Raw genomic sequence first — 17,255 nt, 5'->3', positions numbered from 1 at the left:
ACACCATCGGTGTAAAGTACGGTATTTTTACGGTACCTCAGGTGCCATGTAGTCAGGGGTGCCGCAGAATGTGTCGGCGGTTTTGTCCAGGTAGATCTGCAGTTTGCACATCCCGAAGTCCGCGATCCTCACGTGGCCCTCGAAGTCCAGGAGGATGTTGTCCAGCTTGAGGTCTCTGCAAAAACACTTCACCATCAGAAAAGTAAACAGAAAAAATTATGAATACCATTGCATGGATAGTGATAAAAACACGCAGAAGAAGACAAACACTTATTTCTTCAATTTAGGAACACTCTGTTTATTTTCCTCAACACAAGTTGTAAAATTTTCGCTCTTTAATATGATTTATTTTTAATGGCTTACTCCAAATTTTGATACACGCCACCGCCTCTTGTCGTAAATATGAACTTAGTAAAAAATAGTAAATAAAAAAATGAATGTGATCGATAATGCAATGAATCAGAATGTAATGAATCAGAAATAGAATCAATTCGTTGCAGATTTATAATAAATAAGAACATAAGAAATGCGATGTGAGGTTGTTTCGTGATCCAAAAGTCTGACCATTCTTTGCTTAAATTTCATTTACAGAAATTCGTTTCATCATTATGAAAATAGAATGGCGATATACGATGTCAAGTTGTTTAAGAGGCACAGAGCGCGTGCTAAATTGGTTAGAAACGAAAGGTTCCAGGGGCGATATCGGATTCCATTCAAATCTATATGAAAGGCATTTCTAGTGTGTATTATCTATTCAGTAGTTGCAGTTCTAGTTTAGTTCATCCAGTGACTGAAAATAGGCACTGCGCAAAAAATCGAGGATTGTTCCGAGCGAGTGACAAGTCATCACTGTAATTACAATATTTGTCAGACTGAAATATGATTAACGTGGCCCACGGCCAACACAAGGTGCAGACAAATAGATTACCTGTGCACTGTGCCCTTTTCGTCGAGGAACTCGAGGCCAGAGATAAACTTAGTGGGGTGGAAAAGGGTGCGAAAAACGAGTGCTTGTACACATGCCTTTTTTGTGAAGGAACATGAGGCTATGTTATTGGAGTGGAACAAGGTGTGAGAACAAGGAGTCTGTACATTATTTCTATGGCCTTCTTGTAGAGGAATTTGAGGCCGAAGATTACGTTAGTGGCTTATATCAAGGTATGAACCAGGATATTACCTGTACATTGTGCCCCTCTTATGGAGAAACTTAATGCGGGTAGACCAAGGAGGCAACAAAGAGATAACCTTTTCATTGTGCCCTTCTTGTGGAGGAACTTGGAGCCGGAGATTATGTTAGTGGCATATAACAAGGTATGAACAAGTAGATTAACCTGCCTACTATGCCCTTCTTATGGAGGAACTTGAGACCGGAGACTATCTCAGCGACGTAGAAAAGGGTATGAACGAGGCGAGAAGAGGGGGATTACCTGTACACTATGCCCTTTTTATGGAGCAACTTGAAGCCGGAGACAATCTCTGCGACGTAGAAAAGGGTATGAACGAGGCGAGATGAGGGGGAATACCTGTACACTATGCCCTTCTTATGGAGGAACTTGAGACCGGAGACAATCTCAGCGACGTAGAAAAGGGTATGATCGAGGCGAGATGAGGGGGATTACCTGTACACTATGCCCTTCTTATGGAGGAACTTGAGACCGGAGACTATCTCAGCGACGTAGAAAAGGGTATGAACGAGGCGAGAAGAGGGGGATTACCTGTACACTATGCCCTTCTTATGGAGGAACTTGAGACCGGAGACTATCTCGGCGGCGTAGAAAAGGGTATGAACGAGGCGAGAAGAGGGGGATTACCTGTACACTATGCCCTTCTTATGGAGGAACTTGAGGCCGGAGACTATCTCGGCGGCGTAGAACCTAGCCCTGGCCTCGGGGAAGCGGCCACTCTGTTGGATGTGGAACATCAGGTCACCACCGTTCAGGTACTCCATCACGAAGAACAGGTGAGACTGGGAACGTAAACGGTTCAATTAATATTTTATTTGACCAACCACTCAAGATTATACACAAATAAACGAACATATTATGTAAAATAGAATCATATTAATAGCAACCATAAATTGATAAACTATCATTGTAGCATAATACTTGTAGTTTTAACAAGTAGTTTAAACAATTCTTTTTTATTTTGTTTTTTAAATACTTAATAATATGGAAACAACAATATAATGTTGACTTGTTTATTTATCAATTTAAATCTATTTATTCCGACGTTATTACGAGAAAAATAAAAACTAAAATATTTATAACTGAATATTATTCCAAAATATTTTAATAAGAGTTTTATTCCAAAATATGTTAATAAGAGCTTTAAAAAACGTATTTTCATGGAAAAAAAATAGAATGGCGTGTTAAAATATGATCAGAAAATGCACAATACAATATGTGCATTTTATGTATTATTATCAATACTCATAAAACGAAGGTCGTTCAAGGTAATTTTAGAAAAATAATTCCGACATTGAAAATAAATATTGTATTTTATCGACCTGGACTATATCCAATACATACATTTAAAAAATGATACATTGGATGAAGTCTTCAAAATACACAGTTATGTAAAATTTATTTAAAAAATAACATGCCGAATGAATGAACATTCCACGGAGGTGTTTCAAGACTACTAAAATAGAAACTATTATCTTTTACTATAAATGTTGTACAATTTTACATTGCTGTCGTTTCCGGTATACCAATCCCATACAATAATAAGTTATTGTTGATGTTGATATTGATATTTTAAAGAATATTATGGTAGTTGCGAGTCCAACTAAGAATCACAGGAACAGAATGAACAAAGGCAAACGGCGCGAACCGCCTCTATTAGCGCTATGGGATATGTTAATTGTAAGATTTGTGAAACTGCAAATATAAATATTTAAGAGACGATAATATAGAACTTTTAGATTTAGACCTTTCGAATGCACACCCTTAGTAAACTTGAAAAATTACGACCTCTATCAATAAAGAAATACACATTTTAAATATAGAATTAGTAATGAATTCAAATATAACAATGTTTGAATTTAATTTATTGCTTGTCTGAACAATCAGTTTCAATTTTGAAAATCAAAGCAAATCCAAGTTAGAGAGTTTATTGAACCGGAGTTACAGTTAGACACCGAAAGTAGCATTATTAAGGAATTGCTTTTATCGGCATTTATCGTTTTTATTTGTTCTTATTCTATTGAAATAACGGACAAATAAATAATCTTTTGGTAGGAAACATTAAAATTGAATGTGTACGCTTTTGAAGTGATTTGTCACAAATCGGCACTATATAACCATCCATTTTTTTGTAATATTGTAGTAAAGTTATTAGGTACCTGGATAATGAATAAGTAGGGAATAGTTTACCTCAGTCTGAAAGGTGCAGAAGAGATGACAGAGGTAGGGGTGCTTGGTACCCAGTGCCAACACCTTCCTCTCTATCAGGGTGCACTCCACGTCATCATCCTCCAACACTACGTCCTTCTTCAGGCACTTAATGGCGTAGTAGTACTCCGTGTTCTTCAACTCGGCCAACAGCACCTGCACAATAATCATATTTTAGTTGATTACTGGTATCGTTCGTGATTTTATACGCAATGTGTTCATTTTCCTGTATATTGAATACACACACCGCGTTGACGTTATATAGCAAAGTGGCAAGCAAAAAGTATGTCAATTGTAGTGCTTTCGTTTTCGTAGCTTTATTAATAAACTGTCACGCGTCACGTAAAATCGTATGCTATCTTTAAGTAAATTGCACTAAAACAGTGCCAAAATGCCATCATGTGTAATGGTAAAGTGTTAATACTCGGAAAATACGATTGAAAGTCAAGGAATAACATTTAATTTATAAATACACGTAAATTACTTAAATATCGATTGTTATAAATAATACAATTGTTTCCCACCCGAAAATGTTATTCGTCGTAAGAGAAAATGCAAGAACGAGAGTCAGGGCGCTCAACTGCTAAATTACGAAGTACAAATTCACTGGTTAAAATAGTCTAATCACTCTGTTTTTTTTATATGCTTGCGGTAAAATAACACACAAATCAGCAGTAACAACGAGTATCAACAATAATCGCCGCCATTTGCAAACTGTCGTTGCTCTATTACGGCACACCACTTTCTTAACCACTTGACACCTCAAAATCCGCCAGGTTTCGAGGCTTGTAGGTAGTAATCGACACAACTTTTGAATACAGAAACGCCACCCGTTCCTATCGTTTATTCCATTCATGCACATCTATAGTTTCGAATGTCTATCTTTGTCATACATGAATAAAGAATTTATTAATATGATCCGGCTTTAGGAATATCGTAAAGAAGTTATTCATTTGTAGACATGTTCCAATTATCGTTCAACAGATAAAAAAAATAAAAGGGTGTAAATTCAAAACCAACGTAATTTATAGTCCAGCTAACCGAGCGCGTTGAAATCATAATCATAAAGCTGTGTTAATACGAACGCTTTCTCTCTAATACAAAAATAATAAACTTGTCACAAGTTTTTTTGAGCACTAACGAATTTTTTTTTCATGGATACACCTGCCAAAGTTTTACAGTTTGAGCGTAGAACGCTTCAAGACGCTGGAAAAAAAAGCCTGCAAAAAATTTTGTTTAAAAATTTGTCCACTTTCATTTATCTAAGTAAATATTTAAAAAAAAAGTTTTTGTAGTTACATAAATTAATACACCAAAGCTCCACAGCGCATGATAGAAGTTGCGTGCTTAAACTAGTTGTGTCGAATAAGAAACATATGATACAAAACTGTTTTATGACGCCAGAGCTCAAGGTTTGAGAGTTTTTGTACGTTATTATTATAAAGCGCAAATTTTATGTTGTACTTGAGCAGACTCGAGAAAAATCACAGGATATTATAATTGTAAGATTTGTGAAGCTGGGATCTCGGGATCATTCATTGTCTTTCAACAACAAATGTTGTTAATTATACTTTCGTCGACAAATTAGATAGACGTCAAAAAATTACCTTTTGAATGAACACCGTTAGTAAACTTGAAAAATCATCCTTAAAAAATTATACGTAAGAAATACAGAATTATTAATTCATTTTAATTAAATTATTTTGGTACCTACATTATTGCTTGTCAGTAATGATTTCCACAATCATTTCCAATTTCGAAATATAAAATTTCATATAACTTTAATAATTTCACTCAGGAATATTTCACATTACATCACGTCACAAACATCCAAAATTAAAATGTTTGATGATAAGATTTCAGAGTGCAAGAGATGCGAAGAATGTTCAGTGAAATGTTCAATAAACATTCTCATTTCTAATTTATCTCTAAATATTCTTGTTCGAATTAATCTGGTTTCGAGAAATACAATTTCTACATTTCACTTTCTATTCGAGGTTTCTCAATTTCTGCCCTCCCTACAAGAAAACCCTGATCCTAATTAATCGATAGTGAATACTATTATTTCTGAGTTATTTGCTCAAACTGTATTAGTTATTTAGTAAACAAGCTGTTAATTCGCTATTCAGGAGGGCCGAATGCTTCTCTGACGTCTCAAGGCGAGCTTTAAGTTGAGACTTCGCTACGGGCGGCCGGTCATGTGACTGTGACTGTTGTTCTTATTAAATCACAAGTAACACAAAACAAGCTTTTATTTGAAAAGAAATTTATATTTTTGGACGTAGTATTGGAACTTATTGTAAAGAATTTGTAACAAAGGTAATTTTATTATGATTTCCGTTATTCAATAATTATCAATTATGTATATTCGTGGATTAAGGCGATGCACTACGTCGTGTAATATTTTGAATGGAGCCGCTATCAATAACACACCTTACGTAGATGGCGATAAGGCTTAAATTCCCGCTTAACACCATCCAACTGTTTTGATTTATGTAAGAAAAAAACATGGCCAAAAGGTGCCTTTTATTTTATTTTGTGGATGTTCAGGCATAAATATTTAAAAAAATTTCGATCATTTTATAAATAACTTAATTTGCCACATTATACAATAAAACCATAACCGAAAATGGGTTCGTAAGTGGGAGATTTTGAACTTTAAAGCAGTTTTCATAGCCCTTATACATTATTTTTTTTGGGCTTATAAAAAGACTTATCTAAAAAATACTCGATTATTGCAAAGGCCAAGATGTATTCTACTCGCAGTATTTAATTAAATCATCTGAAACATTTCTAGGCGACCAAATTTTCAAACCAAAAACACATGATTTTTCATTACTACGTATTGCATCGCCTTAATGAAGTAATCCATGTATCAATAATGTGCGTATTAATGAATAATCTATGTAAATTAATTAATTGATGTATTATTGAATTAATTTATGTAGATGAATTAATCTATATAATAATGAATTGATCCATTTATTAATTTATTTATCTGTGTCTTTCGTGCTAATGTCTTTCTCGGACGTCTCCGACTTCTTCTGCCATTAACTACTGTCTTTCTCTACCATTCAAACTACTCTCTAAACACTCCTTGCACTAATAAGAACAAACTTTGAAATTTTTAGCGATATTGGTTGACTACTTTTCGATTTATGTATTAAGATTATCAATGTATTAGAGGATAATTTTACTTACTAATAAAATATTTTATTAGTATTTCATTACCGGCAACCCGGGCGTTTATTGACATTTTATACATACTTAAGCAAGTACGTTACTCGCCTCCCTAAACAATTTCAAAATAGACAGGTATTTAAATTAATACATTAATCCATTTATTCATGAAATAATCTATGCATTAATGCATTGATCCATGTATTAATGAATTGATCCATATATTAATGAATTGATCCATGTATTAATGAATTGATCCACGTATTAACGAATTGATCCATCTATTAATGAATTGATCCATGTATTAACGAATTGATCCATGATTTAATGAATTAATCCACAAAGTAGACAGCAGCACTCCTAGCGGCACACATAATACATAATTTAAGGATCTAGCTCAATTTTATTATTTTTGTATGTTTTTGGGACAATATTAATGAACATTAGATGTGAGAATCGTTTAAAAAAATATTTCGCTATTCTACCTGTTTCGTCCTTTTTAATGGGAACGGCAACGCGGCCCTTTTTATGGAAAACTTAATTTAAGATTTGCGAGGCCAAAATACTTGACCAAACTGAATAATATGTTTTAAAATCAAAGGGTAGCATGGAGTAAGAGGCAATGTTAACATTTTTTTTACTGTACTGAGCATAGGTTATTGAAAAAATTCAATGTAATACCAAGTATAATCATTTATTTGTGTTTTATTTTATCGACAAACTAATATTTATTTGCCTAGTAGTACGAATTTAAATCCTTCTAAGTAAGTAAGTAAGAATGAAAACACAAATTCAATTTATAAAAACTGGCAAACTGAAACATCTTAAAAATAATAAAAAGTTTTATGACGGATGGTACTCGTATAAGGCCCGCACGATCTCAATCTGAGTCTGCATGCAAAAATCGTAAATAAGCGCCTTTTCAAATAATCATGGCATTTGTTAATGCGGAAGGAGCTTAAGACGCAAAGTCGTTTTAGGAAACATTCACCCCAAAGTGCAAATAACGCGGGCATTAACTCAGGCAAAATTGAATACCACAATTGCCTAAATAAAAGCAGCGAAAGTTATAATGTTTACAGGAAAAAGCAGCTAAATTAATTGTTCTGTTCAAATAGTTCAAAATAATTAAATCTTGTGAAAATGACAAAGTATACAATAAAAGCAAACAATTTGATTGCTTTGTTTAATTAAATTCATTTCTTTACGGATCCCCCACATTATTCAAAAGAGAAAAACAAAATAGTGAAATCATTTGGAAGTTACAAAGTATACAATAAAAGCACAAAAATTAACTACCTATATTGCCTACACACTATATAACTCTCTTCCAGATATGTATAAAACAGCCAGCATAATCTAAAAATTCAAAGTAAGGTTTTAAAAGAATATTTTTTTAAAACATAAAAACCAAAATACGTAATTACTATGTTTTGTTTCTTTCTTTCTATCCCCTGTATTTTAAATCGAGCATAATCTATTTTTACCAATGTATTAGTGGCTAAGTAACTTCTTCTAAATGCATTATGTGTATATCCCTGTCTGTTTCCTTTTTTGTTTCTTCTTGCTTGTTCTATTTAACTTCCCGTTTTCTATTTGTGTACTGTTTTGTATGTGAAACTTATACTTTTGATATCAAAATACCAATTTAAAATTGTACCTATTAACTCCCACCTAAGTATTTTAAGTTCCTCACGTCCTACAATGAGTTTTGTAACTCATACGAGTATAGCAAGAACAAATGAAATGAAAACAGGTGAATGTTGCAATGTATACCTACAATAAAAGAAACAAAATAAATCACTTTGTTTTATTAATTTCAACACTTTGCGGATCTCCCACATTAGTCAAATGAGATAAACAAAGAAAATCAGGTACAATGCTCAAAAGCGAGCTGGTCTATTTAAGTTGGAGAATTTCAAAAGAAACTCCCACGTAATTCAGAAGACCACTCAAATTTAAGTGTTTGATATCAAAGTCAGTTTACGCTCGCGGATTGGAAGAGAAAATATAGTGGATGCTATATGAGCACACTCTACAGCTTTGTGTTCGCCTGTAAGGTGTATTTTTGTTTAGCTAAAGACAGACTCTCAATAAAATACTATGTTTTATGTCTGATTTTCAACAGCGAAATTGCTAAGGAATAAAGTGCATTAAATTCTGATGGTGACGCCTAACAGCTTGACACTGTTAAGTTTGCAAGTGGGTAAGAGAAATTAACAAAAGAATGGACTATTTTTTTAAAGAGATTTGTTGAAACCGCAAAATCTACACTAGCAACGTAACCGACTGCAACGTCCATAGTGTCAAGCTGTACCTAGATTATGTAATTTCGGGAGATCAAATCAAGAGATATTTTAAGTAGCGATTAAAGATACTAATTTCGGTTGTCGGTGAATGCGCAAAATGATTCATTTTAATTATCAAAATTTAAACTGACAAGTAAATAATCATATCAGACAAGCGATAAAGTAGGCAGGTACTAAAATAATTTTATTAATTAGTGAATCTTTATTGGACATGCGTATTTATTTTGCTTAAATTTTTGATAGATATCGTATTTTTGTAAGTTTACTAACATTTTGAAGGCAAATTTCTTCTTTTAAAAGGCAATGATCCTAAGGCAAATGTTTCAATTATAAATACTTTCAGCTTCACAAATTCTACAATATTATAGTATCTTGGGATTTTTCACGGGTCTGCGCTAGTATCCAAATAAAATTCAACGGAATAAATTAGTTTTAATTTTTAATTAATTAATTTTTAATTTATTTTTAATAAATTTAATACAGTTGCAAAAATTTTAATAATCTTTCGGATGCGAGACCTTTGAAAAGACGTGCTATTGGTCGATCTCGTAGTCGACACTACTATTTTTTTTAGACAGAACGTCGCCGTCTTTGTTTAAAGCAAAAAAGGATGCGTCATTGGTATTTTCAGTTTCTTTTCAATCGTTTGTTTGGTAATCAAATCGCCGTCGAAAGTTTCGATTATACGGCTGTTTCGTTGATTCTCTCATTTTGTACAACTTCTCAAGAAATATTATTTATTTAAGGCTGGATAGCTGGAAGGCTGTATACGCCGTTTAGGCCTAGTATATAAGTTTAAGTAAAGGATGTGAAAGAGGTATACCTTTCCAAAGCTGCCTTTGCCCAGCACCTTGAGGAAGTAGAAATCCTCAACCTGGTACTTCTTGAAGCGGGGGATGGTGGTGGCCGGGGGGGTCACGCGCCCCGAGCGCTGGAAGGCTGTGTACGCCGTGGAGGCCTCTGTAATACAATTTGACATAATATATTAGTTTACTGTAAGTTTATATTTTCCATTCAAGTTTGCATTCGTGTGAATCGTAAAATTCTAGCGTGAAATGTGGATAAAAACATTTTTTTTAAATAAAATCATTATTAATCTTTTTTGAGTTAAAAAATTTATTGTTTATTTATAAAAAGGTTTATTTATTAACAAGTTCTGCTGTGTGATTATTATAACTGGTGAAAGCTATTTCGCCTTCTGAAAGAATTAGCAAACTGTGACAATGACTTCGAAAGACGAAATAGCTACCACGTCCAATAATTATGACACATCAGAAATTATTTATAAATAAACTGTTATTTTTTTAATAAAATATTATTCATTATTAAAAGCTTAAAATTAAAACGGAGAATTTGAATATAACTTGATAACAAGACATATTAATAAAATAGACTTTCAAAAGCAAAAGCTGTAGCTTTTCATTGAAATATCGGCAAAGGTAAAGAAAATTATTAAGTATTATTTTTTTGGTAAACTAATGCTTAAGACAAGATTTTTATGGATAGCACAAAGGGGAACAATTATTATATAAGCAATAATTATTAGCCTGAAACACTCATCCACATTGAAAAATCTCCTGCTAAAAGATACATGAAGCCAACGGGACTTGAATCCGTGTCCATTTCCGTATAAAATAAAGTTGGTTGTTTCAGGTGAAAAAATGTAACAAGCAGTAATTGTTGAATGAAACACTAGTATATATTGAATTATTTCGCGGATAAGAGATAAGCCGCCATAGCTCAGTGGTCAGAGCTGTCGACCGGAAATCGAAAGGACACGAGTTCAAGTCCCGTTGGCGTTGTTGGCGCCACCATTCAGAATTGAAACGTTGCTCCAAATGGCTTTAGCCTTTTTAGTGACTAGATCTGAATAGCAAGGTACTTCCCCACCTTCCTCTTTCCCTTCCCCACTTACCTTCAGCCTCACAACATCCCCCAATTGGGGATGCCATAGTCCCACTGGCTCCAGACGGGAGCAGTTGGGACTCTTGTGAGGTATTCACTATAAAAATAAAAAAAAATCAAATTATTATAATCAAATATTCCACTGCGAAAATTATTTTCAGAACTTCGTGACTAACCGAAGAAAACACTAAAAAAAAAATATTTTTAACTAACCAATAGTTTTGCATTAGCAGGGCCCTTTGTTAAAAAAGCTAGCAGATAGCATCCAGGAAAAAGTGTGGAAAAAGAATAACTTTAAAACATGTAAAAATGATAAACATAACTTCTATACAGTTTTAACCTATGAGGGAAAAAAGCCTTATCCAAACAAATACTCTAAAGTTCTAGTTTTAGAATCTCGGAAAAGCTATTTCATTTAACATTATTTATTGGGTTGGTCAACTTAAGGAGTCATCGAGCAGTTCATTAACCGAAAATTACTCTTCTTCTTTAAGCAGCATAACTTATTTATTTTGAGCTTAAAACTAAACAAAGTGAACGTGCTTTAAGTGGACCATGACAAGAATATTTATTTGTGTTTCGGGAAACACCAAACATATCAAACCAGTACATTCATCTTTATGAGAGATTACTTTCGGCTTGCAAATATGTATCAACACGCGGTGAACTAAAATACTACAACAGACATCAGCTAATTGAAAGGGTAAGTAAAGATGTTACAAACATTACATAAATAAATAAATTAGGGAGAACATGCAACCTAACCAAAATGAGAGAAACAAATAACAATGGAACATGAACACATCATCTGCGATTTATTAACAATAGCACATAAGAATCGTAAAGCGTTCGTTTTTTAAAACATTTTTCAGCAATCGTATAATAAGGATGGGATCATTTCCAATGTATAATACAGTTAGTGTAAGCAAAATCAGCGAAAGTATTATTCAGAAGATACCATTTCTTACATTATAATTGGTACGATACGGGAAATTTCCACCTCTGCCAAAAAAGTAAATAGACGGCGAAAACTGGCAAACAACTCTGGAATAGTATAATCCAAACAAACACACACCCACTGAAAAGCGCGAATTAGAATCCAAATGTAACGGCGATGTCATCAATGAGTTCAAAGGTATAGTTACCTAAACTTGTGTTTGTGACCTTTCTGTTTATCGGGCCCCATCATTCAAATGAAATTTGCTAATTGATGTTCTCTCCAGGCCAAGAAAAAATATTTGCTGTCTGTTTACCTGCGTAGTGCTTTGTATTTTTCTTCCGCGATGATATGTGCTGGTTTCAAGCGAAACAAAAGAACGAACACAAAGAGACACACGAAACGGAAAGTTTCACAGCTTTTCGCAGACGTTAATTGAATTCCAAGAATGTAAAGGATATTTTTGAAATCTTGCGGAAAAAACAGGCACCTATTTCGCGAACTAGGTATACTTCGTGTCACGGGATTTCTAGTCACAATAATATAAATAACGCCTACGCCGCAGACAATTAACATGAAAAATGCAATACACACAGTACAGCGGGCGTCACAAATTTTTCAGTTATTTCATGCGTACCTATAACGAGTATACACATTCACAAGCACGTCACAATCAAATCCGAACTGAAAAATATAAATAAATCGTGTGTATGTATGCTCTCTAAGGAAGGTAACAAATAGAGTGTGACCGGTGCCAGAATGGAGAGTAGCCAGTAATGGTAGATGTGCTGTGGATGCAGTATTTAGGAGAAAATTAGCCAAGTATGGAGGATTAGGGAAGAGATTGATGTGAAGAGGTGTGTGATGTCATCTTACCCAGAATGGCATCCGAGCTGAGGGCATCTGTCTGTGCAGAACTGGTCCCAGCCCCGCCCCCATCCCGCTTCTCCGTGCCTCCTCCTGCTCCCACACACATACACGGTTATGTCATTTGTCGGTGAATGCTCAATATTTTATGCATTTCTTAGTAATTAATAAAAAGGTACATCTTAAAATAATATTCTAAATATATATATATAGGTATTGTTTGACTTTCCTTTAAAACCCCGTTAGGCCTGGTTGTTTCGCAAATATTGAAATGTAACATGTGATTAAATGGCCATTCAGCGCCATTTTGTTTTTTTGACATTTGAAAGGTCCCACCGTTAAGAGCCATTATTTGTACGTTTCAGCATTCTATATTTTTGTAATAAATTGACAAGCTTCAAAACTTGATTGTTTCATTCTGCTGATTACAATTTGTTCGAATGTGACATTGCGCCATTTTGTTCTTTAAGTTTAAAGGTCCCTATTATATGCCGGTTATAGGTGCGTCACAGCTTTCTATTAAATTTTAATAAGCTGACAAGCTTAACAACATGATAGTTGTCCCCTTCTGCTGATTACAATTTGTTCAAAAGCTAAAACGAACTTAGAATGCAGTTTTGAAATTAACCCCACCGTAACCAGATTTACCTTATTTTAAATACTCGCTTTGACCCCTTGAAGAATTACGGAATCTTAAGGCCCCGTAGTAAGCGTTCAAAGATGGCTTGAAAGGGAGATATACAAATACGAATGTTAGTGGGAGCGCGCTAATATTAAAAGACGATAATAATTATGCGAAAATGGTGAAAAGATTTAATAAAACACAACTCGTTTGAAATAGAGCAAAAATCCAAATGATTTAGTTGCATTTAAAGATACACTGTGATTTTTTTCATGCCTATAACATAACAAAACGTATTTTTAATAATTTTTGGAGCTTACTTTATTTTTTTTTTAAATCGAGGGAATTTTATATAATTAACGTTTCGGCATAACCAATGTATAGATATTATCTTTAGAAGTAATTTTATTTTGGTACTTAAAAACTTAAAGAGTCAAGAGAAATTTGTTATAAATCGTAGATATTAGGTATGCAAGGGCTTAACGGGAACTGTCAAAAAAAAAACAAAATGACACTGATTGGCTATCTGACGCTTTTGTCACATATGAATTTTTGTGAAACAACTGGGCCTAAGAGCAAAAGAAAAATATTCACTGAAAAGTGTATTAAATTGTTCTCCAATAAAGCTATTTTTACTGTAATTCATTTTGACGACAGCAAGATACTTTTATATTACGTTATAATCTTGAATATAAATAGAATTATTAATAGGATAAATATTATCAGCTAATTGCTCGTGAAAGCTATTTGTTTACCGAGCGCAATTAATGCCAAATCAAATGTGGCGAATAATATGATCTTGAGTCTGCAATAATTTAACAATATATTATCGTCAATCCTGTGCCCTACTTCGCCAGGTTTATTGTTCATTGGCGAAATACCGTATCTTAAAGTTTACAGGTGCAAGTGCCAGATATACCGAAAATAATATGAAGTTGTGTTTGCGATAAAGTAACAATATATCATCAGCCCTGATCCCTGCTTTGCCAGGCTCATTGTAAATCTGCGAAATATCCGTATCTTAAAGTTTACAGGTGTAAGTGCCAGAAATACCTAAAATAATAAGAAGTTAAGTCTGCAATAATATAACAATATATCGTCAACCCTGATCCCTGCTTCACCAGGTTTATTATCCATCTGCGAAATAGCCGTATCTTAAAATTTACAGGGGTAAGTGCCAGAAATACCTAAAATAATATGAAGTAGTCTGTAATAATATAACAATATATCGTCAACCCTGATCCCTACTTCACCAGGTTTATTATCCATCTGCGAAATAGCCGTATCTTAAAGTTTACAGGTGTAAGTGCCAGAAATACCTAAAATAAAATGAAGTTGAGTCTGCAATAATATAACAGTATATCGTCAACCCTGATCCCTGCTTCCCCAGGTTTATTGTCCATCTGCGAAATAGCTGTATCTTAAAGTTTACAGGTGTAACTGCCAAAAATACCTTGAAGCAGATTTTTGTGTTGCGTTGTGCAAGTTGGTAATAGGCCAAGACCGATTCATTCGTACATCATATTTAAGAGTGTTCCTGATACCCACATACTCGTGTGTCCTCTCCGGCTAGAATACAGTAAACAGTGTCAAGGAATTAATATTATTCCCTAGATAATCGAAAAGCTTCATAACTCTTGATTTTTACTTTTCGTTTCTTTCCCAATGTGTCGTTTTGTACATTTGACTTTTTTTATCAAATATATTATTCACCTACATTTTTTTAGTACAGTGTTTTTGCTTTATTTATTGATTTTATTTTAGCCATCCAAGTTTACAAATGTCTAAATTATTAATAAATACATACATCAATACACTTTATTTTGTTTAATATGGCTCATACAGTTCAGCTTAAATCTGTCAATTGGTGCAGACTTTATGTTTTCATTATAAAATTGAATTCCTTTGTATAGTAAACTATTTTGTGTGTTTGCTTTGTCCTTTTTATGGTAGCTTATGTCTGTTAATGTCTTTCTCGGATATAATTTTATTTGAGAAGCATTTTGGTAACATGTTATTTATTATTTTATTTATACATATCATCAGTACAACGCATTAGGATCCGCAGAAATCACACAGCATGTTACAGCTTGATTTGGTTAGCAATGATGCAACAGTGACCATTCACAAATAATCGAGCCCATATTCAACACGATAAAAAATACGATTCAGAAATAACGTACGTTCTTAAATTTATAAAGGTATTTGAATGGAATCGTACGACACATTGAGATTTTTCTGTCTTAGTCGTTTCAATGCGAGACAAGTGAGACAGGGAACAATTATAGAAGAATTCAGTATGAAAAACATCGTCGAGGACTCATTATGGGTTCTCTGTTGGGGTTGACTATATTACTATAATATTATGGCGTTGGTCGTATTGCCATTTGTTGATATTTATTTACTGTCTATATTATATTATATTATCTAGTATATTAATATCCAATATAATGTAGGTTGTTTGTATGTAACAATCAAAAATTAATTCATTTAACATTCTGAATATTCTGAAATTCACATGTACATAACTATTATTTATTTAGTTGGAGGAAATATTTATTTTAGGGAAATCAACAGTTTTATGGTTGGTTATACATGTGCAATTTACTTAATTTATACTATTTTAATTTATTTATTTTGCTATATTAATAAAAAAAAATTAAAAATTATATTTCGTATTTTTCATAGGACTGCGCTAATATACTATAAAACACGTACGTTTACAAAAGAGAGATCAGTTATTACGTTTCCAGATGTTTTGAAAACACTAACCAGATTATTTTTTTCAAAGTGATAATTCATAATGTTTATCAAAATATATTTGGAAAAAAGGAGTTGGTGTAATTTATATTCAAACTGACGGGATGAAAAATCATTCAATCTGTTTCCGTGTGTCCAATATTTAATGCGAATTTTATTTGAAAGTTCGCAGATACCCATCAGAAGATTTATAGTATTTATTAAAAAAAATCATAAATCATCGGCAATATTAATTTTTTTTCGTCAAGATATTTACACAGAAGTAAAAAATGACGTGCTTACGAAACGCACGTAACGTCATAATTTAACGTCAAACTGGTAAAAAATTCAACATTTATCAGAATAGAGGTGAAAAAAAATGGACCACAGCTGCAAAAATGGATCGCGTACCTATATTGAGAATTAAAATAAATCTGTAAATAATAGTATTTAAAATAAATTATTTACTTAAAATATTTTCCAACTGCAAAGGTAAGGGTGGAAAACCGTACCTGTGTATTTTCAAATTTAATTGCATTACAAATTTTCGAAAGGAAAAAAAATGGTGCTTAATCTGTTTCCCTATATGTTTATCTGGTATTCAATATATTAAATAATATAAATTAACTACACGTAGGTATTTCAAGGATTATCCCTCATGTTTTACTAGCGCAGACATGTGATAAAATACTGGAAAAAAAAAAAAAAAAAATTAGCGCAGCCGAGAATCGGACCACGATCAACTGTGCTGACTATGACACCACTTAATATTGTAAAAACGGTGGCATAAATTAATTTACTAGTAAAGTATTATACTGAAAATATTGTATCATATCGACGGCCGGCGTGGTCTAGTGGTATACGCTTTTGACTACAGATCCGAAGGTCGCGGGTTCGAACCCGGCGTGCGCAAATAAATTTTATTTGATTAATTTGTGTTATTTCACAATTAATTAATTAAAAATAATATATAGTATATTTGCGGCACGTTCCAGAGTGGAAGATACTCTCAGTATCGCCCTGGTGTAAGACCACCATTCAGAATTGAAACGTTGCTTGAAATGGCGTTAGCCGTGTTTGGTGACCAGATCTGAATAGCCAGGTACTTCCCCACCTTCCTCTTCCCCATCTCCCTCCCCTCCCCAATACCCTCAGCCTCACAACATACCCCAATTGGGGATGCCATAGTCTCACTGGCTCCAGACGGGAGCAGTTGGGACTCTTGTGCGGTAATACTGTAAAAAAAAAAAAAAAAATCATTTTATTGAGAAAACTGAATTTGAAGGTTTGCAAACAAGTTTTTA

The 17,255-nt window shown here is 33.5% G+C and overlaps 1 protein-coding gene across 4 annotated transcripts in view; it reads right to left on the bottom strand.

Annotated features, from left to right (window-relative positions):
• The window catches only part of Pkcdelta (Protein kinase C delta), a 68,043-nt gene that overhangs the window by 4,919 nt on the left and 45,869 nt on the right, over nt 1-17,255 (bottom strand). For 3 of the 4 annotated variants that reach the window (XM_089633365.1, XM_089633373.1, XM_089633354.1), the window contains 5 exons: nt 12,600-12,683; nt 9,705-9,841; nt 3,375-3,548; nt 1,812-1,966; nt 37-175 (listed from right to left, as the gene is read on the bottom strand). In XM_089633365.1, coding sequence (XP_089489491.1) covers nt 37-175; nt 1,812-1,966; nt 3,375-3,548; nt 9,705-9,841; nt 12,600-12,683 — 689 coding nt within the window. The remainder of the gene's footprint in view (nt 1-36; nt 176-1,811; nt 1,967-3,374; nt 3,549-9,704; nt 9,842-12,599; nt 12,684-17,255) is intronic. The other variant, XM_089633359.1, reaches the window with a different exon arrangement.

This window comes from Hesperophylax consimilis, chromosome 1 (genome assembly GCF_061612785.1).
Source record: "Hesperophylax consimilis isolate HC1 chromosome 1, BYU_Hcon_1.0, whole genome shotgun sequence".
Lineage (NCBI taxonomy): Eukaryota > Metazoa > Arthropoda > Insecta > Trichoptera > Limnephilidae > Hesperophylax > Hesperophylax consimilis.
Note: the sequence above shows the minus strand (reverse complement) of the source record. Positions and strands in the feature narration are given on the sequence as shown.